The sequence below is a fragment of the Bos taurus genome, chromosome 24 (assembly GCF_002263795.3).
Source record: "Bos taurus isolate L1 Dominette 01449 registration number 42190680 breed Hereford chromosome 24, ARS-UCD2.0, whole genome shotgun sequence".
NCBI classification, from domain to species: Eukaryota; Metazoa; Chordata; class Mammalia; order Artiodactyla; family Bovidae; genus Bos; species Bos taurus.
This window is the reverse complement of record NC_037351.1, coordinates 37,311,962-37,335,374: the sequence shown is the minus strand read 5'-3', so window position 1 is coordinate 37,335,374 and position 23,413 is coordinate 37,311,962. Positions and strand designations below refer to the sequence as shown.

Below are 23,413 nucleotides of genomic sequence, written 5' to 3'. Positions count from 1 at the left end.
AGGGTCAGACCCTTCTGAGAGCTCGGACCACAGTCTTTACTGGATTTCCTGTGGAAAAGGCAAGGCGGGGTGGGATAAACAATTCAGGATCGGCTAGTGTGAACAGTTTCAGTGGACCCTAAGCCATAGGGGTCGTGCCTAGTTGTCTGGTGCCTGGTGCTGAGATGGTTAAGTCAGAGGAATATTTCCTCCTGGGGTACATGGCTGGATGAAGGAGGTCAGCCCTGGACATTTATTCTTTCTGCTTTACCAATTTTCCAAAGAAGTCTAAGGCTCACAAAATGTTAGGATTCCGCTTCATTTTAAGATGCAGAAACTAAAGCTCAGCAAAGTAAATTGATTTCCAAAAGCCTCACGGGCTTCGTGGGTGGCACTAGTGGTAAAGAACCTGCCTGCCAATGCAGGAGAAGTAAGTGATGCAGGTTCGATCCCTGGGTTCAGTCACAGGTTCTATCGCAGGTCGAGAAGGGAATGGCAACCCACTCCAGTACTCTTGTTTGGAGAATCCCATGGACAGAGGAGCCTGGTGGGTTACAGTCCATGGGGTTGCAAAGAGTCAGACACGACTGAAGTGATTTAGCATGCATGCAGAAACTTCACAGTTATTTAGAAACAGAAGTGGTACTAAGATGCAGGTCTTCTGGTGGCTAACCCAGGATTTTAGTCAGGGAATAGGCTAAGCTGCTGAAATGGAACTTGAAAACAAGAGGTTTATTTCTGTCCTGTGTCCATCAATGTAGAAGGGTGGTCCAGATGGTCCTGCTCAAAGCACTCGTTCAGAGCCTCTGGTCCCATCTGTGTTGCTGCTCGGCTGGCCCTGTGTGCTGCCCCGTGCTCCCAGGCCAGCCTGTGGGAAGGGAAATGCAGAGATGCACACAGCACTTCTTCCTGGTGAATACACCTCCATGTGTGTTGGGGAGCTGGGGTGATGAAGTTTTAGCTGGACAGCGTGTTACCCGTGGAAGATCAAGGGTTCCAGTACCAAAAGGCAACAGGAGGAGTGGACATTAGGGACGGTCAGCAGTCTACACCACAGCGGTACTGAGCAATAATAAATGATCATCGGATTCTGCCTCAGATCAGCTACTGATAAAGATTCATGGATATCTCTACCAACTGAAAACTGGGTATTTTGGAAAAAGTCAGATCTTGCGAAGGGGAAAAGAGGGTAGCCTTCTGGGTCATTTGCAGTGAAAATGGACACATTGGAAGTTATCAGCAAGTATATTTATTTAACCACCTTGATAGTCCTGGCCAGATGAGAACTGAATAAGCAAACAGGGTCTTTGCCTCTGCTCTAAACTGTCTTACCTGAACTAGAGTCTCTCTGGTGACTTAGAAAGCACGGAGTTATGCCTTGAGGAGTCCCTTTGTGCTCTTTTCCTGGGAGCTCAGACACAGTCCAGGGTCTTCTCAATAACATTTCTCAGTGGCCATGCCAGGGTCATGGTCCTTTGCAGGTTGAGGCCAAATTTCACATTACTAAATGCAGACAGGTGGAAGGATTGAAGTTTATCATTAAGCTGGTCTTCATTCCACAAAATAAGGGAAGATTCTAAAATGTATCAGATGTTGAGAGAATTGAGAAGATTCATGGAAAGATGAAATTGCAAAGACGAGCCTCAGAAATCGAGTTGTGAATTCAACTTTTAGAAGACGATTTCCCTCGTAAGTTTATTTTAAATGCTATAGTTTGGATTCTTTTAAAAAATCTTTGTTGAGATGTAATTACATACCATAAGAGTCAACCATGCTAAGTGGACAGTGCTTTTTGGAATATTTATAGAGCTGTGCACCACCAGCCCTCTATCTACAATCCAGCTTTAGAACATTCCCATCACACCCTGCCCCACCCGAGATATTTCTTGTGTCCCTTCCCCACTCTCATTCCCAGACTAGCCTCCAAGCAGCCACTAATCTACTCCCTGTCACTATAGACTTTCTTTTCTAAATATTTCTGAATATGTGATCTTTCAGTTTTGTCTTTTTTTTTCATTGAGCATATGTTTTGAGGTTCTTTATGATGGTAGTTTACTTCTTTTTATTGCTGACTAGATATGCTTCATTTTGTGTGTCTATTCACCAGTTGATAGACAATTGGATTGTTTCTGCTCTCTGACTACTCTGAATAACGCTGCTATGAAGATTTCTATTTGTATGCATTGACCTGGGCTTTCATTTCTCTTGGTTAGATAGCTACCACTGGAATTGCTGGGTCATATGTTAAATTTGTGTTTAATTTTTGAGAAACTGCCAGAGTGTTTTAAGTGACATTTTATGTTTTGTTTTTTTTTTAAACTTTGAGCTACATGAAGCCATTTCCATGCATTTTTTTTTTAGACTCTGGTATTTTGTTGCTTAGGAAATAGCTTCTGAACCAGAATGATCAGTGCAGAAAGCACCATATATCAGCAGAAACACATTTCAGAGATGTACACTTTGGGCCAGGGTTTTATTACATAGATGCTATATGTTCTTTTTGAAAAAATAGATAATGTAAATAAGCAAAAAAGGACAAAAGAAAAGCCATCATAAGTCTACCACCCAGAGATATCCAAAATTATCATTTTAATACATATTCTTTGAGACTTCTATATATTCTCCCCACCCCTCCACACATACATGGTGGGGGGAGCAGAGAAAGATGATAAAGTGATGAAGGATGGGATATAAATGTAATGAAAAAAGAATTACAATTGACAGATAAATGGATGAAAAAGTTTTTGCTAATAAAGCAATAAAATTGATCTATCACATTCAAAAGATTTACAAGGTTTTTAGAATCCATTAGAATGAAGGAATGGATGGATAAACATGTTGTTGGTAAGTGTAAATTGGTTCAGCTTTTCTCAGGGTGTTTTGTCACTATATATCAATAGTGTACACTTTCAACAATTCTGCTGCTGCTGCTGCTAAGTCGCTTCAGTCGTGTCCGACTCTCTGCGACCCCATAGACGGCAGCCCACCAGGCTCCCCTGTCCCTGGGATTCTCAAGGCAAGAACACTGGAGTGGGTTGCCATTTCCTTCTCCAATGCATGAAAGTGAAAAATGAAAGTGAAGTCGTTCAGTCACGTCCGACTCTTAGCGACCCCATGGACTGTAGCCCACCAGGCTCCTCCATCCATGGGATTTTTCCAGGCAAGAGTACTGGAGTGGGCTGCCACTGCCTTCTCCGACAACAATTCTAGTTCTAAGAATTTTAGTGGACAAAACTGAGAAAGGAATGTTTGTTTCAGGGAAAGTCTGGAAGGAATCTAGGTATCCACCAATCAGAGTTGAAAATAATGTGTAATAAATAGTCCATAAAAACAATGGAAGTACTGCACAACAATGAAAGCTAATGGTGTATATGTGCGTGCTAAGTCACTTCAGTCATGTCCCACTCTTTGCAACCCTGTGGACTGGAGCCCTCCAGGCTCTTCTATTCATGGGATTCTCCAGGAGAGAAGACTGGAGTGGGTTGCCGTACCCTTCTCCAGGGGATCGTTCCAACTCAGGGATAGAACCCGTGGCTCTCATGTCTCCTGCATTGGCAGATGAGTTCTTTACCACTAGTGCCACCTGGGAAGCCCCTAATGGTGTATACTTATACTAATTAATATGAAAATATATTTTAAAAAACAGTTTACATGAAACTATATAGTCCAATCCCACTTTTATTTAAAAAACAATCACTTAAAAAATTGAAATGTAGTTGATTTAGATTATGAAAAACAAGCACTTTTGAGTTTATAAATATAGGAAAAAATCCCGAAAAGTTTAGGCCAATGTATTAAGAGTAGTAATCTCTGAGTTTTGGAATTAAGAGGGATTTTAACATATATTTTTATTATCATATATTTTATAAGCATGCACTACTTTTATAATAAAGATAAACAATAGAATTACTTACATTTTGAAAAAAGTTATTAAATAGACTGTGTCAGAGATCAAAATATAAAAGAGAAACAGGCTAATCTTTGGCCTAATCAATCAAAGCTACAAAAAGTTTGACTATTTGGAGCATTGGGAGAAGAAAGGGCAGAGGCTAAGAAGAGAATTGACATTGACCAGACGGGTGCCGTGGGCCAGGCGCCCTGCAGCAGCTGATGAAGGCGAGAGCACAAGTGTGAAGCAACGTAACAGTTTCAGATTTGACTTCCAGCAGCTGCTATACAGAATATGTGTTTTGAAAGATTTTCAAGTCCACACAACAAATGGCACATTCCAAGCAATTTTATAGAAATGCTGAGAAATGGCTCCCTAAATGCTTACTGTCTTCCAGGCTCTGTTATACACAATGAATTTACCTATCAGCACCAAGTTTACCAGTTGTTACACTACGGGCCTTTTGCTTTAAAAAAAAAAAAAAAAAAGGGCATGGCTAGAGGTTGCCAGCTGCCTTCATTGCAGCTGAGCAAATCTTAGGCCTGTTAAAGTCAGAGTTTCTACCTCCTGCTAGCTCCACTCCGGGACTTCCAGGTGGCTTAGTCGTAAAGAATCCACCTGCCAAGGCAGAAGACTCAAGAGATGCAGTTTTGATCCCTGGGAAGATCCCTTGGAGAAGGAAATGAAAACCCACTCCAGTATTCTTGTCTGAAAAATGCCATGAACAGAGGAGCCTGGAGGGCTCCATACAGTCCATGGGGCCACAGAGAGACATGACTGAGCAACTGAGCATGCACACAACTCAGCTCTACCTTCACCATCAGCTGACCTTCTCCGGAGCATCCAGTGCTCTGAAAGCCTGGAAGGAAAGACGTTTCTCCCCTGCCCTCCCCAAATGCCCATATGCCATCGTGTGGCATGCAGGGATTCTGCATTGTGTTTCAGGCATGATGATTTAGTTAGATTCTCCTATAGCACTTACACAGGACATATTACCCTGCAGGTTCATGAGTTCACACAAGTTCATGGGGCAAGAAACAGAATGTTCAAAACCAAAATGATTTGAGCCCTTCACAGATAACACACACCTATTCGATTCAGAAGCATACAAACAAACATCTCAGCCCTCTTAGCAAATATTTTGGTGACTTACAAGAGTTACATAAGTGTAGCTCATTGGAAAAGAGAGTGTTTCTTCTTTGGTCAACAAGAGTGCTAAAAAAAAACCACAAAAAACAGGAGTGCTTTCCCTGGGTGAGTGGCTCCTGCAAGTCTCAGCCTCCTCCCCTACTAATTCCAGTTATTAAAGTGCTGGCCGGATGTCAGCAGGAATTGGCAACTGTGGATCTCCTCCCCCAGGGGATTCTGCCCCCTATCTTAATTGTTCTCACTTAAAAGACTATTAAATGGTTATTTTCATTCCCCTTCCTTTCCACCTAAAAACACCCCCAAGTCACTAATTTATCTGTGCACACACTGCTGAGGGGACCCACAGTCAGCAGATCCTGTTTCATGGGCAGTCACTGAACTCTTGTTTCTTGTATAGTCCTGGACTTTTGCTAAACTCAGATAAACTAAGCTCAGATGTGGGTATTGCATCAGAGTTCCTTTCGCAAGTATCTTCAGTTTGGGAACAAACATTTAATTTAAATGAATGTTTTTGTTTCTCTTCCAAAATGGTAGTCCCAGCATAGGGATGGGCAAAACTTCTTGGTTCTTCTTCTCTTGTGGATCCAGAAGGTGACAGAAGGGGCTATTTGCTCCCCCTTGGAGCCATTTATAGTTTCTGAGTAACGCTGCACAATAATTAAGAACAGACATCCTGGCATAATTTACATTAGACTTTTCTGAGAGCAGTCTCTGACGTCTCCATAGTTATTTTCTTTTAGAATATTTTGGGCAGGCAAGGGCCACGAGGCCAAGGTCATGGGTCCTTTTCAGAGCCCTTTCTGACATAATGTTCCTTGTACTGAGGGTGAAAAACACACATTGTTATTTTGTTAAGCAAATTACAAAATTGATGATTGCTCTACTGGGGCCAAATGGAGTTCCCTGGTGGCTCAGTGGTAGAAAATCTGCCTGCCAAGCAGGAGACGTGGGTTCCATTCCTGGGTCAGGAAGGAGGAAATGGCAACCTACTCCAGTATTCTTGCCTGGGGAATCCCATGGACAGAAAATCCTGGTGGGCTATAGTCTGTGGGGTGTGGGGTTGCAAAAGATTTGGACACAACTTAGCAACTGAACAGCAACAACAATAATAAACAACTACTTGGCCAGCGATGTAGCCACTGCAGCCATGTGGTAAGAAAGGCCTGACCTTGGTTTCTGGGGCTAACACAATGCATCTGAGAGGGTTCACGGGGTCCTTCTGTATTCCCCCAGATGCCGATGCAGAGATTGAAGGAGCCCCAGCCTCTCCCCTGGACGTGGTGTGCTTGGATGCCAACAAGGATTACATCATCATCACCTGGAAGCAGCCGGCTGTGGATGGAGGGAGTCCAATTCTGGGATATTTTATTGATAAGTTAGTACCTAGTATGACTTCAGTTAGAGTGATTGGTTATAGAGATGCCTGCTTGGTTTCTCCCACCATTTCTTTCGCTCTCTTTTTTTAATATACTGATTTTAATTTTTATTTTATTTACTTATTTTTTGATCGCGCCAGGTCTTCGTTGCACGTGGGCTTTTCTCTAGTTGTGGCAAGCAGGGGCTACTCTCTAGCTGAGGTGTGTAGGCTTCTCATTGCTGTGGCTTCTCTTGTGGAGCACAGGCTCTAGGGCATGCAGGCTTCAGTGGTTCCAGTTCCCAGGCTCCAGAGCACAGGCTTAATAGTTGGGGCGCATGGGCTTAGTTGCTCCATAGCATGTGGAATCTTCCCAGATCAGGGATTGAATCCACGTCCCCTGCAATGGCAGGCAGACTCTTTACCACTGCACAACCTGGAAATCCCTCTCCCAGCATTTCTTGGTGAAGTGTTTTCTTTACCAGTCATGTCTCCCTCTTTTTCTCTCTGTCTCTGTCTCCAAACAGATTGGTATGAATATATACTTAACTATCTGCTTACCTCAACTTCAAAGATAATTCTTCAATTCTGCTACCAGCCCAAGTCGTCAATTTGACAAGAATATTATGAATCTGTACACCTGATAGAGGCTACTTCAGAAATGAAATAGCTGGAGTTTAACACATATAATGTCCATGTTCCTAGTATGTCAGTAATTTAAGAATATTAAATAATAATACTCTAGGGACACTAACAAAATTTTATTTACATCAGAAGAATCAAGCTGGACAAAGAAATAAATATCTATAGTACTAAACTGTTTTATCTACAAATTGTTGCTGTTTACATTCTCCAAAATTTAGAGGCTTTATATTATAGTAAATGGGCCTTACACATGAATTTGGAGAAGGAAATGGCAACCCACTCCAGTATTCTTGCCTGGAGAATCTCATAGACAGAGGAGCTTGGCAGGTTACAGTCCATGGGGTCACAAAGAGGCAGACACGACTTAGTGACTAAACCACCACATATGAATTAGACAGTGAACTTGGCCAATGTAGACAACAAATTTAGATTATTGACCTAAAACCATTATTGTCTGACTTAGTTTCTTTTCAAATAGTTGCTCCAGTTCTCTTCCATTTTTGAGTAATAAAATCTGACTGTAAAAACCACTAGGAACAGATAACCTGTGCCACTGTAGTATAACAGGTTTGTACCAAGCTGGATTAAACTTGATATTTCTAGAAATAAGTAAGTATATGCCTACCAGGCTCAGAACCAACCAGAGAAATGTTTATAATAAGTTATACACTATTTAACCTACACTAAAATGCTTCCACATTATTTCATCATTGAGTAATGATGACTTGTGAAATTTTAGGTAGGTTCTTTTTCATCCTTACAGTTTTTGCATTATTGTCTTTGGTAGATTTACAAAGAATTTTCAGACTTTGATCATTGAAAGACCAGGGACAATCAGTACATCTTGTTTTCCTCTTGCTTTAGTCATAATGAAAATAACCATAATGTGGTGAATATTTATTAAGCATTTGCTGTGTGCATGGCACTGTTCTGAACACTTCACGTGCATGCCCCATTAACCCATGGCCACTCTTGGAGAGGTAGGTGCCGTTATTACAGACAGGAAGCAAGTAGCTGACCATCGCTGAGTCCTAGTGGCAAAATGCTAAGTTTGTGTTCTTGCTGTGGAAGTCTCCAGAGCAGCTGCTCCCCACCTTCCTTTCTGCCCACATGAGAGTTTGGAAGTGAGTTCCAGGACCACTGGTCACCCAGACAGTATCTGCTCAGGGGAAGAGGGAGCTTCCTGGCAGAATTCCTGGAGGCAGGGGAGGTCTGTTGCTTGTCCAAGCCTTCTAGCTCTCCCCCTTGGCCAGTTCACAGCAGCTCCAGAATTCCTACAAAGGAAAATTCAGGGGGAGGGAGTGGAAGGCATAGACTGAAGCCTTATTTGATATCATTTCACATAAGATTGAAGAAAATGTCCATTTATCTCAAAGAATGGAAGGGTGATGGTAAGGAAGTGAAAATAACATACCCCCGCCCCCACTCCAACTGCCTTTGCACTGCCATTGGCACCCTCTTCCCCCTTGAGAATCCTTTGGGAAATTATACCCTTTAGACAGAGAGCCGAGTTGGGGAAGTGATAAAAATTCAAAGTGCGGTGCTCTGCTCATAAAAAATAGTGAGTTACTTACTGCTGCATTCTGAGGTCATACATTGGGCCCCTCAGACTATTGATCAGGCTGAAAGCATGATATGGACTGTCAGCTTTTTCTCCTGGGATGTAACCCTTCTCTCCTCAGCCATTGGCTGCTGTAAAGGCCCCCAGTAAGAAATCAGAAGTTCCAGGGACTTAGCCTTCCCTTGCCAGGCCCAAGGATTTCCCTGCATCTCATCAGTCTCATCTGATAAGAAAAAAAATACAGTGCCCATCTCGCTGTTCCACCCACACCGAGTGTAGTGACCACCGGTGAGCTCTTTCCAGACTATAGTACAGAGAGGTGTCTTGTTGGGTGTTAACTTTCTCAACCGTAGTTTCATTTTTAAAAGACAATGCCTAAGAACGATAAAGAAATAAGTCACTAGTGGTAGAACTGAAGACCTTATCTGGGGGGATGTTTGAGGGGTCCTCCCCCTTCTGCTATGTAAAAACTGTGCATACCCGCCTGCTTCTTTTTTTCCCTCCCCAAAGCTCCTCTGCTTAGCACAGGAGACCCCTCAGCTGCTTGCTTTTAGTGAGATGGAAGGATGTACATGTCTTAATGAAAGCTCTGAGGTTTCTTTCCTGTTAGAGTAGATTTGTTGCAATTGAGTGGAGCTGAGTGCCTGCAGTTATGTATCTGCTGCAGGCTGCTCCAGGTGGATGTTTTACAGAGTGAAGCCCTGAAGCACTGGGGGTGGTTTGCAGCCCTGAAGCCGTCTACTTAGCCACCCTTCCTCTCATATTCCTGTCTATCACTCTCTCTCTCCCTTAGATGTGAGGTGGGCACAGACACTTGGTCTCAGTGCAATGACATTCCTGTGAAATTTGCTCGTTTCCCAGTCACTGGGTTGATCGAAGGCCGTTCTTACATATTCCGAGTTCGAGCTGTGAACAAAGTTGGGATAGGCCTGCCCTCTCGAGTCTCCGAACCCGTGGCGGCTCTGGATCCAGCTGAGAAAGCTAGACTGAAGAGTAAGTGTTTCTCATTTTTCAGAATGACCTTTTAAAAATGTTTGCAGTAGATGCCATTGCAAGGTTATTCTTCCCCCGTCCACCAGAGGGAGAAGAGAATAAGAAATCCTTTACTGATCAGAAAAATGCTAGGGGGAAGAAAACAAAAACTTTTTGTTTTTTAATTTATCTATTCACTAAGGGTTTATTTTATTTAGAGTCTTTGCCTTATTTAGCTGAGTTCCAGGCATTGTGTTTGAAATGAAAATATGAAAACCTGGAGCTTGAAGAGCATTTTTATTCATTTTATTAGAACACTTCAAATATACTTTTCTTTCTGGTTTAGTTTCTTAAAATTGTAAGGTAATTTTCTTAACGCTGAATTTATCCCTTATAGCATTAATATCGCAACACTGTGAGCTTCTGCTATCAAAGGAAAATCACATTTACAACATTATATCTAATCTGTACTCGAGTTGCCATATTAGGCAGTCAAAAATAATCTCTTCATATAGTTAGCCTCCAAGTCTCGACGTCAAAATAGTGGTATGTAAATTATGGTCTGCTTTTGTTTCATGGGAACCAATATAGCATCCTTAACAATAGGGACCATAAAATGACAGTGAAGAATTTTTGGACCTTCATACTTCAGTCTATGCCAGATTTCTCAACCTTGGCTCTAGTGACATTTAGGCCAGTTATCTCTTTGTTGTGGGGGCTGTTCTGTGCATTGTGAGATGTTTAGCAGCATCGTTGGCCTCTACCCACTAGACGCCTGTAGAATCTGCACCCTCACCACCTCACCCCCATCGTGTCAATCAAAATTATCTCCAGATGTTACCTAATGTCCCTGGGGGCATAAAATCACCCTAGTTGAGGACTACTGGTCTGTGCCATTTACCACATTTATAGCTTTTCTTGACCTTAAGTACATGCAGTGGCATCAGTAAAAAATCTAATAAAATGATGCCACCTTCTCTCTGGAGACTCTCTGGTCAGGCTCCTCAACTGCTCTCCAGTCACTTTTCACCTGCTTTTTCACTTTTCATCCAGCTTCCCTTCATCTTTCTTAATTCCATCTCATATTTTCATTTACTCCTCCTTTATAAATTTCAATGAAAATAAGATTTGCCGGAATTGAAAGTAAGTTATCTTGCATTTCACCTTCCTGTTTTTGTACACACTCTGGTGGAAAATACCTCATTTAAAGCAAGAGTTGAACCATTCTCTCTGATGTCTTTCTACAATCACAGAAATGAATTTCCTCTGTGACTCTATACTGCCTGAGTCACTCATTTCCTTTACTTGGGATCAAAAATGCTTCCCTTTGTAAGTAACAGTTTTAAAAGTAATGGAAAGAGATACCTTTGGTTGAGTTTCACTGCATGATCAACAACGCCCGCCATCACTTTGATCTTCATTATGACAGATACAAAACAGCCAGGCTTGCATTGTTCTCGAGAGGTTTCTCCCAGGTATATGCTATCTCTTAAGTAGGGTGAGAGAGCCTACGTGGTTCAGGAGATACACATTGAAGAGTATATGGACACAGGCTGTTCCCCTTGCTTGTGTGAGTACAATTCCAGAAACATGGACTCCGTCCCGGCAAGTTCTGGGCTCTTGCAAATTGTGAGTTGTTTGATGCCCAGGGCTCTGCCCCTTGCCCCCAAATACTATGCACACGCTTGGTAAGACTCATTAGGAAGGTACATATGTAAGCTAGTAACAAACCCATTTGTGATGAATCTGGACCGTTTATCAGTTTCTCAGTGCAGTTGAACTGTGTGAATGTTTCTGATTTTTCACACTTATGTCTGTTAGGCCGGCCCTCAGCACCCTGGACTGGACAGATCATTGTCACTGAGGAAGAACCAACAGGTAAAAGCTACGTTTTCCCCTGATAGTACTGCCAATGTTCTGCCATGCGGTTTAACTATTGTGGAAGGTATGGTGTATGTTATTTAAGATGTTTTGGAAAAAACATACTGAAGTATTTGGAGATCATGAAGTAACATATTGTTAGAGAATCACTTTTTTTTTTTAAGATTTATTAAGGTACAATGACATGGACCAAACTGCATGTCTGTAAAACGTACAATGTGATAAATTTTACATGTGTGAATACCTGTGAAATCACCGATGTGATCAAAATAATGAACATATCCACCACCCCTTAAGTTTCCTCATGCTCCTTCCTCGTCTCCAGGCTGTCACTAATCTGCTTCCTGTCACCGTTGTTTATGTTGTTCATAATTTTACGTAAATGGAATCCTACTAATTTTTGCCTGATTGCCTTCACTCAGCCTAATTATATTTATCCATGTTGACATATATATCAGTTCATTCCAATTTATTTATACCTTCACACTTGAAAGCCTCTATGAACCTCTCTGGTAAGTGTTTTTGTGGATATACCCTTTCGTTTCTCTTGGATAAATACCTAGAGGCTGAATGCACAGGTCATCTGACAAATACCTGTTTGATTTTTAAAGAAATTGCCAACGCTTTTCCGAAATGATTGTACGTTTTACATTCCCATCAGCAGTAGTTGGGAGTTCCAGCGGCTCCTCGCTGTCCCGGTACTTGGTATGGTCAGTCTTTTTACCTACAGCCATTCTAGTCAGCATATATTGGTGTTTTATGTCACAGTGGCATTTCATAGTAGGTGCATAGTGGTCTTAATTTACATTTCCAGAGTAATGCTGAGCATCTTTTCATGTATGTATTTGCCATTTTTGCATCCTATTTGACATCTTTGCCGGATCCAAGTTCACTCAGATATTCTCTTTTTTTCTGGAAATGTCACAGCATCAGCTCTTACACTGTTATCTTTCAATTTATGATACATTTCAAATTAATTATTTCTATATTGTGTGGATTAAGGGTCTAAGTGTTATTATTTTGCATATGGTGATCCAATTATTTCAGCAACATCTGTGGAAAAGATTATCCTTTTCCCATTGAATTGCCTTAGCACTATTGTCCAAGTCAATTGATTGCATATTTGTGGATCTGTTTTTGAATCTTTATTTGTTAATTTTATTTTCTTTATACCAGTACCACACTGTCTTGAACTGTAGCTTTGATAAGCTTCTTGTTTTTCTTTCTTTTGTTTTAGCTTCATAGTTTTGCAATCACATAGTATAAGACCTCTAATCATTTTTTCCCCAAAGTTGTTTTGACTACTCTAAGTCTTTGCATTTCCATGTAGAATTTAAAATTGGATTATCAATTTCTAAAAAAAGTCTGCTAGGATTTCTATTGAGTCTTTTATTTTTCATTTGTTTCTATCTACTTACTCTCTCCAACTAAATGATGGATTTATATGCTTCTTGTAGTTTTATCAGGTTTTGTTTCATATATTTTGAAACTCTGCTACTAGGTTCATAAGCATTTTTATTATTATATCCTTTTATGCACTGACCACTTTATTATCAGAAAATCACTCCTTTTATCCATGGTAACGCATTTTTGCTTGGAAATATGCTTTATCTGATATGAACATGACCATTTCAGCTTTCTTTTGATACGTTAGCATGACATATGATATCTATCCTTTTCCTTTGTGTCTTTGTATTTAAATCACATTTCTTGTAGGCATCGTATCCTTGGGTCTGCTTCTTTAAGGCAAACTAGTAATCTTCACCTTTTAATTGGGATATTTGAACAATTTACATATCATTGTGATTATTGATATGATTGGATTTAAATCTAACATCTTGCTATTTGTTTTTTATGCATTCCATCTATTTGTTCCTTTTTCCTCTTTTTTTTTTTGGATTTGAATATTTTTATTTCATTTTATCTATATTATCTTATTAGCTGTAATTATTTGTTTTGATTTAATAATATCTTGGAATTTTTTCAGTATAATTTACATCTGATCAGATCTGATCACACACTATTTTCAAGTAATGTTACACTACTTCATATGAGTATAAGTCTTACAATACAATTCCATTTTCCCGAGTGCGTGCCCCTCAAGCTTCCCTGTTGTTTTTCAGAGGGTGTTGTTCCCGGACCCCCCACCGACCTCTCCGTCATTGAGGCCACACAGAGCTATGTGGTGCTGAGCTGGAAGCCCCCCCGCCAGCGTGGCCATGAAGGCATCCTGTACTTTGTAGAAAAGGTGAGACTCTGGGAGCAGCATCATTACCTCTGGCACTTCTTCAACATTTCTTTAAAGAAGTAGAGATTAAGTTTCTGTTGTGTCTTGAACTTTAAAAACCCTTATAAACTGTTACTTGTTTCCACAGAAAAATGTGTTTCTCAGAATTTTGCCTGAAAGTTCAGGGGGTTTATGGATCCCTAAGGGTTCCTTGGAAGGAAAGTTATGACCAACCTAGATAGCATATTGAAAAGCAGAGACATTACTTTGCCAACAAAGGTCCCTCTAGTCAAGGCTATGGTTTTTCCAGTGGTCATGTATGGATGTGAGAGTTGGACTGTGAAGAAAGCTGAGTGCTGAAGAATTGATGCTTTTGAAGTGTGGTGTTGGAGAAGACTCTTGAGAGTTCCTTGGACTGCAAGGAGATCCAACCAGTCCATTCTAAAGGAGATCAGCCCTGGGTGTTCTTTGGAAGGAATGATGCTAAAGCGGAAACTCCAATACTTTAGCCACCTCATGCGAAGAGTTGACTCATTGGAAAAGACTCTGATGCTGGGAGGGATTGGGGGCAGGAGGAGAAGGGGATGACAGAGGATGAGATGGCTGGATGGCATCACTGACTCGATGGATGTGAGTTTGAGTGAACTCCGGGAGTTGGTGATGGACAGGGAGGCCTGGCGTGCTGCAATTCATGGGGTCACAAAGAGTCAGACATGACTGAGCAACTGAACTGAACTGAACTGAAGGGTCACCCATGGACTCCTAAGAGGTCCACAGACCCCAACTCTTAGCTCCTCTAAGAAGAGAAACCTTCCTGGAACTGTAGATCCCCTCTGCAACACTGCGTTGCAGTGCTTTCTCGCCACTTTTTCCATCTCCCTTGCTCTGCTGTTGTTGGTTAGTTGCTCACTTGTGTCTGACTCTTTTAGACCCCGTGGATTGTAGCCTTCCAGACTCCTCTGTCCATGAGATTTCTCAGGCAAAATTATTGGAGTGGGTTGCCATTTCCTTCTCCAGGGGATCTTCTTGACCCAGGAATCGAACTCACATATGCTGCATTAGCAGGCAGAGTCTTTTTACCACTAAGCCACCAGAAAGTCCATCAAAGGACTACAGGTATAGGCAAATACCTATAAGTTAGGTAACAACATAAAATCTATATCCATCTTTCTGGCCCTTTAATTATTTCTAACCAGCAGCTCTTGAGAAAATTATATTGGAGCAAAAAACACAGGGTCTGTGGTTTCCCTTTATTAATAGATTTTATTCATGAGAACATTTGGCTTATGGCTTTGGGGAGCATGCCTCACTTCCTTCCTATCCCTAGAGGTGAATAAAAATAAGTGGGTTGTTTCTTCAACATGCAAATATAGACATCTTTAAAGAAAGTCTGGTTTTACCAAAATAATGCTTAAATTTTATGTTTTATCAATTTTTATATTTTCTAGATATTATAAAATATATCTTGAAATATATATATTTGAAATATATCAAATGAAATATAACTTGAGTATAATTCTTGATTAAATATTGTTTTTCTTTCTTTTTTTTTTTTAATAGAGGGCAAGACAAGAGTGATAAACATTCACTTCCTGGTGTATTTAATATGCACTCCTCCAGTGAATCATTTTGAAATGCTCCACACAAAGATAGTTCTGAATAAGCTCTGTGGCAGTAATTACCATCTTTCTTATAATAATGACACAGTAACAGCCTACTACTGAGGTCTTTCTTTGAGATGAGTCAACTTTGGCTTCTGTTGAGCATCTCCTCTGGTCACATAAACTCAAATTTCTCCATGAAAGTCTGTAGCTTCTCCAGACCCAAATACCTGCATCTGATTAAAATTCTGAGTGTTCTTCCACCAGTGAGCCAGAAGGGACATTTGTGAGTACAGCATGGATAAAGAGGTCTGCACAGGCCCTGCCAACTTATAAGGTCCGGGATGTGCCAGAGGAGCAGCACACCTGCAGAGACCAGGGGCACGTTTACAGAAAAGCCGTCCAGATGAGTGCCAGACTGTGGTCCAGAGCCGAGTCTCAAACTCTCATTTTTTAAAAAAAAAATTTATTTATTTGGGTCTTTTTTGCTGGGCCCGGGCTTTTGCTAGTTGCAGAGAGTAGGGGCTACTCTCTAGCTGTGGTGTGTGGGCTTCTCATTGCAGCGGCTTCTCTTGTGTGGAGCACGGACTCCAGGGCACACAGGCTTCAGCAGTTGTGGCGTACCAGCTTAGTTGCCCTGTGGCACGTGGGATCTTCCGGGACCAGTGATCAACCCATGTCTCCTGCATTGGCAGGCGGATTTTTAACCACCGGACCACCCGTGCTTAGTCTCCCAGTTGTGTCTGACTCTTTGTGACCCTTTGGACTGTAGCCCACCAGGCTCCTCTGTCCATGGGATTTTTCAGGCAAGAATAAGGACCACCAGGGAAGTCCTCAAATTATTTCTGATGAACCACTTCTAAACCGTTGCCTTTTCACAAGGGAAATGTTCCCATGCTCTCTTCCCATGACAAGTTTCCATCCGCAGGATGTTCAAGCCCGCAGCAGTGCTGCCTCTCTGGTTATCCCTGTGCTTGCTCTTCTTCAAGGAACCTTTTACCTGGGATTTGCACGCACATCAAGCATGAACTTGCCTGTCATGGTGATGGGCTTACGAGCAGTTACGCCATGTCTGTGAGCCCTGAAATGGTTGATATTGAGGGGAATTAGATAAATCAAGTTCCGTTGCTCTCAACCCCTCCGTCCTACTATGTTCTTTTCAGCCTCCAAAGTTTTCTCAGATGTCTTATGTTTTCAGCGCTTTCTCTCATTTCCCCTTTCAGAAGTCTGGTCAAGTCAGAGACATGAATTGTATGACTTGGTAGCTCTGTTTCTACCAAAGGAATGAAAACAACTGATGTTTACCAAGGACCAGGCACTGTTTTCCAAATGTGTCAGTGGTAAAAGAATGTGCCTGTCAGTGCAGGAGACACAGGAGACACTGGTTCAATCCTTGGGTCGGGAGGATCCCCGGAGGAGGAAATGGCAGCCCACTCCAGTATTCTTGCCTGGGAAATCCCATGGACAGAGGAGCCCTGGTGGGCTGTAGTCCATTGGGTTGCAAAGAGTCAGACACAACTGAGCAGCTGAGTGCACACATGCAGGCACTGTTTTAAGCTCTACATATGTTAACTCACTTCATTGTTACAGGAACCCTATGAAGGAAATACTTTTATTTTTATTACATCTGCTTTGTAGATGAGGAAACAGGCATAGATGGGATATATAATTTTCCCCAGATCACACAACTAGTAAGGGACAGAGCTAGGATTTGAACCTAAGCAGTCTGGCTCAGGTCCATATATCCAAGTTTTACATACTGCTGCCTTTCAACCTTCCCTCACCTAAGTCTTCTCTCAAAAGCTTGGATAATAAGGACTTCCCTGGTGGTCCAGCGATTGAGATTTCACCTTCCAATGCAGGGTGTGTGGGTTCAATCCCTGGTTGGGGGGCTAAGATCTCACATGCCTCACAGCCAGAAAACCAAAACATAAAACAGAAGCAATGTTGTAACAAATTCAATAAGGGCTTTAAAAATGGTCCACATTAAAGAAAAAATCTTAAACTTCAATAATCACATAATATATGCCAAAAATAAATCAAAGTCATAAACTAAACTATAAAAGTCTGGGAGGATTCTATTCCTCAGTGGGTAGCAGAGTGACTTAAAGGGGAATTTATTCTCTCTGCCCTCCCACATACAACAGACACGTTATCATAAAAGGCACTGCAAGGGATGTCAGTGGTTACCTCACCAAATTTGCCTGTTTTACAGATGTTGACACTCGTGACTTTCCCAGGACCACATAGTTCGCTGTTACCAAAGCAAGGACCTGAATCAATGCCTCTGGGTCCTTTTCATCATACTACATTGCCTCTCATTTCAGCTAAATGAGGGTTATGCTGAGTGATGTACTAAAAAACTTATTGTCCCCTAAAGTTATCATCCTTGACAGCTGGTCAGTCTATCACAGGTTTAGATTTCTGGAAAAATCTCTTGAAACCGTTCAGACGTTCTGTAGCAAAGTCACTCCTGCTTTGCCCATATTCTAAAAAAGAAAAAAAATTCTTTATCTTTCATTGACTTCATACATTCAGAATTCAGAAAAATTAATTCATTCAGAAAAAAAATCATTGATTATCTACTATGTGCCAGATGACAGTTCCAGGCTCTGGGGTATAGCAGTGAACAAGATATCTTCCTGAGCTCATTTCATTGGAATTTACATTCCAACAATGGAGATGACAAATAAATAGTTTAATTTCAAGTGTTGATAAGTTTCTGGGTGAAAAATAAAGCAGGGGAAGTAAGGGATAGAGAGAGATGGGGAAGGAGCAAATAACCTTTGCAGGTCAATGATGGGGTGGCAATGATCAAGAAGGTGATATATGAGCACAGACCTGCATGTTGTTATGAGTCATTATATAAAACACAATTAAAATAACTCAGGTCATAATAATATAATGGAAATGTAAGTATCTAACATAGCATATTAAACTTAATTACATACCCTAAAAAAGCATCTGACCCCAATTTGTGTGTCCTGTTGTGCTTAATTGTGTCTGACTCTTTGCAACCCCATGGACTGTAGCCCTCCAGGCTCCTCTGTCCATGGAATTTTCCAGCAACAATACTGGAGTGGGTTGCCATTTCCTATTTCAGGGCATCTTCCCAACCCAGGGATCAAACCCGCATCTACTGCATTGGCAGGCAGATTCTTTACCACCGTACCAACTGGAAAGCCCATCTGACCCCAAACTATCATCTAAATGAATTAAGGACTTTTGTAAGTAGACCAATGGCCTCATTTAGTTAAGAAAAGAAGTGAAATAGCAAGGCATCATATTTGTCCAACAATACAGCTGTATTTGATTGAGGTAATCCTGTGGACTTGAGATGTTTCATCCCCCACTTCCTCCAAATCTCTTTTCCAGACCAACTTGCATGACAGGTAGTAGTTTGTTGGCAGATAAATGAACTTCGAGGTGCCTGGCTTAGAGTTCTTCAGTTTATTCTTTCTGTGCCTTCAATGACCTCACCGTTCTGGCTGCAGTGTGAAGCGGGAACAGAAAACTGGCAGCGGGTGAACACAGAGCTCCCTGTGAAATCTCCCCGCTTCGCTCTGTTCGACTTGGCTGAGGGGAAATCCTACCGTTTCCGAGTCCGCTGTTCCAATTCGGCAGGAGTTGGTGAGCCGTCAGAGGCAACGGAAGTGACCGTGGTTGGCGACAAGCTTGGTAAGTGTAGAGTTTGCTTGAGCTGCTGTAAACTTATTTAACTTCAATTCGAGAGAAAATTCAAAAGCAAGAATTGTACTGAAATACATATATGTTCAAAAGTAAAAATGGTGACAGCTTTTTTCATATTATAAATTTAATTGATGACTGTGCTTGCCTGATATGTTAAAAAGAACTTCATGTATGGTGTGTTAGTTGCTCAGTCATGTCCGACTCTTTGCGATCCCGTGGACTTCCTCTGTCCATGGAATTCTCCAGGCAAGAATACTGGAGTGGGTTACCATTTTCTTCTCCAGGGGATCTTCCTGACCGAGGGATCAAACCCAGGTCTCCTGCATTGAAGCAGATTCTTTACCATCTGAGCTACCAGGGAAGCACCCTCCCCCTCCAAAAAAACTTTATAATTATGAATGATTATGAAAGTACATTTCTCCAGGAGTTTCAACAGTATTGCTAGTGTACTTTTTTCCTGGAGGGAATTGGTATGTTCATCAATGTTTAGTTTTTCATTATGCTCCCAAACTAGCATATTTAAAACATTTTCTGCTCTAACAAATATAGAGAACTGTGTGACTGACGTGGTTACTAGTATATTTATATATGCATGTTCATGTTTCTGCATATGTGATAAGAATGAAGTTTTAAAGCCACCTTGAACTTGACCATTATTTTCTTCTTTTCTCAGACATCCCCAAGCCTCCAAGCAATATCATCCCAAGCAGAAACACAGACACATCAGTGGTCGTTACATGGGAGGAACCCAAAGATGCTAAAGAGCTGGTCGGGTACTACATAGAGTCAAGCATTGTTGGCTCTGGCAAGTGGGAGCCTTGCAACAACAACCCTGTGAAGGGCACGAGGTAACCACATTATGTCAGGTGGGACTGGGGTTCTGACGCTGGAGTCACAGGGGCTGCAGAAAAGAAACACAGCCATGGACCCAAACAGCAGCACAAACATCCAACGCAGGGAGATTATTGAAAACATTATGCTCTGAGTGTCCAAAAGAATTCAAAATTGAATGTGTCTATGGCCATACATTTGAAGAAAGGATTACTAGTGACATTGCTGCTGCTAAGTCGCTTCAGTCGTGTCCGACTCTGTGCGACCCCATAGACGGCAGCTCACCAGGCTCCCCCGTCCCTGGGATTCTCCAGGCAAGAACACTGGAGTGGGTTGCCATTTCCTTCTCCAATGCATGAAAGTGAAAAGTGAAAGTGAAGTTGCTCAGTCGTGTCCGACTCTTAGCGACCCCATGAACTGCAGCCTACCAGGCTCCTCCGTCCATGGGATTTTCCAGGCAAGAGTACTGGAGTGGGGTGCCATTGCCTTCTCCGACTAGTGACATTAAACATTTAGAAACCCACAATGGCAGCTATGATAAGAAGTCATTTCATAGCTCTTTTCTGATTCTCGCACTTAAGACTGTGTATCCTTTGAAACATTTTGTTCACTTTTAATATCCAATGTGATACTAGATTCCAAGGAATCTAGGCTCTAGTAAACAAAAATTATCCAGACATTTTGTTTTATTTTTTTTTAATTCAAGTATAAGTAATCTACAACACTGTGTTAGTTCCAGGTGCACAATATAGTGATTCAGTATTTCTATCCATTAACAAATGATCTCCACAGTAAGTCTGAGTACCCACTGCCACCACTGCAAAGCTATTGCAGTATTATTGACTATATTCCCCAGGCTATACATATCATCCCCATGACTTGTTTTTTAACTGGAAGTTTGTACCTCCTAATCCTCTTCACCTATTTCATCAACCTGCAACCCTGTTCCCCTCTGGCAACCACCTGTATCTAAGAGTATCTCTGTATCTCTGTATCTAAGAGTCTGTTTCTGTTTTGTTCTGTTTGTTCATGTTTTGTTTTTTAGATTCCACATAGAAGTGAAATGAAGTCATACAGTATTTGTCTTTCTCTATTTGACTTATTTCACTTAGCATAATCCCTTTTAGGTTCATCCGTGCTGTAAATGACAAGCCTCCATTCCTTTCTATGGTTGAGTAATATTCCATTGTATGTATATGCCACATGTTCTTTATCTATTCATTATCAGTGAAAACTTAGGTTGCTTTTATATCTTGGCTACTGTCAATAATGCTGCAGTTGAACATAGGGACACATGTATCTTTTCAAATTAGTGTTTCTGTTTTCTTCAGAAAAACACCCAGAAGTGGAACTGCTAGATGGTATGGTAGTTCTGGTTTTAATATTTTGAGGAACCTCCCTACTCTTTTACATATACCAATTTGCATCCCGCCAACAGTGAGCATTCCTTCTCCTCCACATCCTTGACAAAACTTTTTGTTTCTTGTCTTTTTGAGAATATTCATCCTGACAGGTGTGAGGTGATAGCTCACTGTGGTTCTGATTTGCATTTCCCTTATGGTTACTGATGTTGAGCATCTTTTCACGTGCCTGTTGGCCATCTGTATGTCTTCTCTGGGAAAATGTCTATTCAGATCCTCTGCCCATTTTTTAATTGGGTTGATTGGGGAGGGTTTGATATTAAGTTTTATGAGTTCTTTGTATATTTTGGATATTAACCCCTTATCAGATGTATCATTTGCTCGTATCTCCTTCCATTCAGTAAATGGCCTTTTCGTTTTGTTCATAGTTTCCTTTGCTGTGCAAAAGCTTTTTCATTTGCTGTAGTCCCGTTTGTTTACTTTTCCTTTTGCTTTCCGTGCCTGAGGAGACAGATCCAAAAAAATGTTGTAAGACCATGGTCTAAAGGTACATGGCCTATGCTCTCTTATAGGACTTTCATGGTCTCAGGTCTTGCATTTAAGTCTAATCCATTTTGAGATTATTTTTGTGTATGATGTCAGAAAATAGTCCAGTTTGATATTTGTTCATGTAGCTGTCCAGTGTCATTAATTATGCCTGCATTTTAAATGAGCAGAAAAAAGTATTGGTATTGTATGAATTTTGAACATCAGAGGTAAATTCAGTGCTGAGGAAATACACACACACCAAAATAAAGACATTCAGAATACTTAGTGATCTTGTATCTAGTTCTAATGTAAGGAGGGTTTTTCTTTTTTCTCCTTGCTTTTGAATATTTTGCCAACCAGCTTTGTAAACTGATGATGAATTCTGGCCTACACCCAAATTCCGAGCCTCCTTTGCTTTAGGATCAATCTCAGGGGAGAATCCCCCCACCCCATTGTCAAGCAGGTTTGTTAGGCAGCTTCTGGCGTGGCCAATTCTATTCCAAGGATCCCCATAAGTCAAGTCATTCCTTTGCAGAACATGAGAGAATGAAGACAAACCAGTTAAGGGGAGAAGGCAGTATGTTTTGCAAGAGATTCATTTAACCTCTTTGTGCATTTTGTGTTTACTCTGAGTTTCCTGCATTTTCCAGGGACTGTTTAGAAACTTTCATGGCAAGTAGGCATTGACTGCCTTTCCACAAATGGAGGGGAGCTGCTCAAGGGCTGACACCATTTGTTACCCATCCTCAAAACCTAGCTCAGTGTCTGGAACACTGAAGTGCTTGGTAAATGTTTACTGAACTGAGCTGGCCTACACTATGCTGCTGCTGCTAAGTCGCTTCAGTCGTGTCCGACTCTATGCGACCCCATAGACGGCAGCCCACTAGGCTCCTCCGTCCCTGGGATTCTCCAGGCAAGAGGACTGGAGTGGGTTGCCATTGCCTTCTCCAGGCCTACACTATGGCTGCCTGTATTAAATATTTCAACTTGCTGATAGTGGCAGGGTCATCAGCAGGCTGTAGTTTCCTCTACTTACAGTCCTTAGGATGGATTAGAATGTTACTGTGATTCATGAAACAGGTTTTTTTATAGCCCTGATAACTATTAAGAAAGTGAGATTGTTTTATGTGTGAAACTGCCCATGGATTCACACCTCATTACTGAACCTTAAAATGTACATGACAATTCTCAAGTCAATTTTTCACCTAATTTTCAGATTCTAGTGTAATTTTTCAAGTAATTTTACCTTCCACGGCATGCAGGGAGGCAGTGAGTAGGCCTCTGTGACAAGGGGCAACCAATGCTTTAGAACTATAAATATAACCCTGAAATAATCATTAATAATGTTATTAATACCACCTATTATTTAGTCAGTGCTTCTTATATCCAGGGCCTATAATGGGTACTATTATACTTTTTAAAATTTATTTTTAATTTTTTATTGAAGTATAGTTGATTTATAATATTTCAGGTATATAGCAAAGTCATTCAGTTTATGTATAGATATAGATATTCTTTTCAAATTCTTTTCCATTATAGGTTGTTACAAGATATTCAATATAGTTCCTTTCGCTATTCAGTAGGACCTTAATATTAATCTATTTTATATATAGTAGTGTGTCTATTAATCCCTAATTTATTCCTTCCCCTGTACTATATATAATTTATGGTCAATCTTCACACAAGAATTGTGTGAAGGCATTATTATCTCCATTTTACTGATAAGTACACACAGGTTCAAAAAG

At 41.1% G+C, this 23,413-nt stretch overlaps 1 protein-coding gene across 3 annotated transcripts in view; it reads left to right on the top strand.

Moving 5' to 3' along the window:
* MYOM1 (myomesin 1) overlaps positions 1-23,413 on the top strand; it is a 123,163-nt gene that overhangs the window by 43,572 nt on the left and 56,178 nt on the right. For all 3 annotated transcript variants that reach the window (XM_005224247.5, XM_005224246.5, NM_001191466.2), the window contains 6 exon segments: positions 6,251-6,392; positions 9,371-9,570; positions 11,371-11,427; positions 13,554-13,678; positions 18,753-18,936; positions 19,622-19,796. In XM_005224247.5, the coding sequence (XP_005224304.2) occupies positions 6,251-6,392; positions 9,371-9,570; positions 11,371-11,427; positions 13,554-13,678; positions 18,753-18,936; positions 19,622-19,796 (883 nt within the window).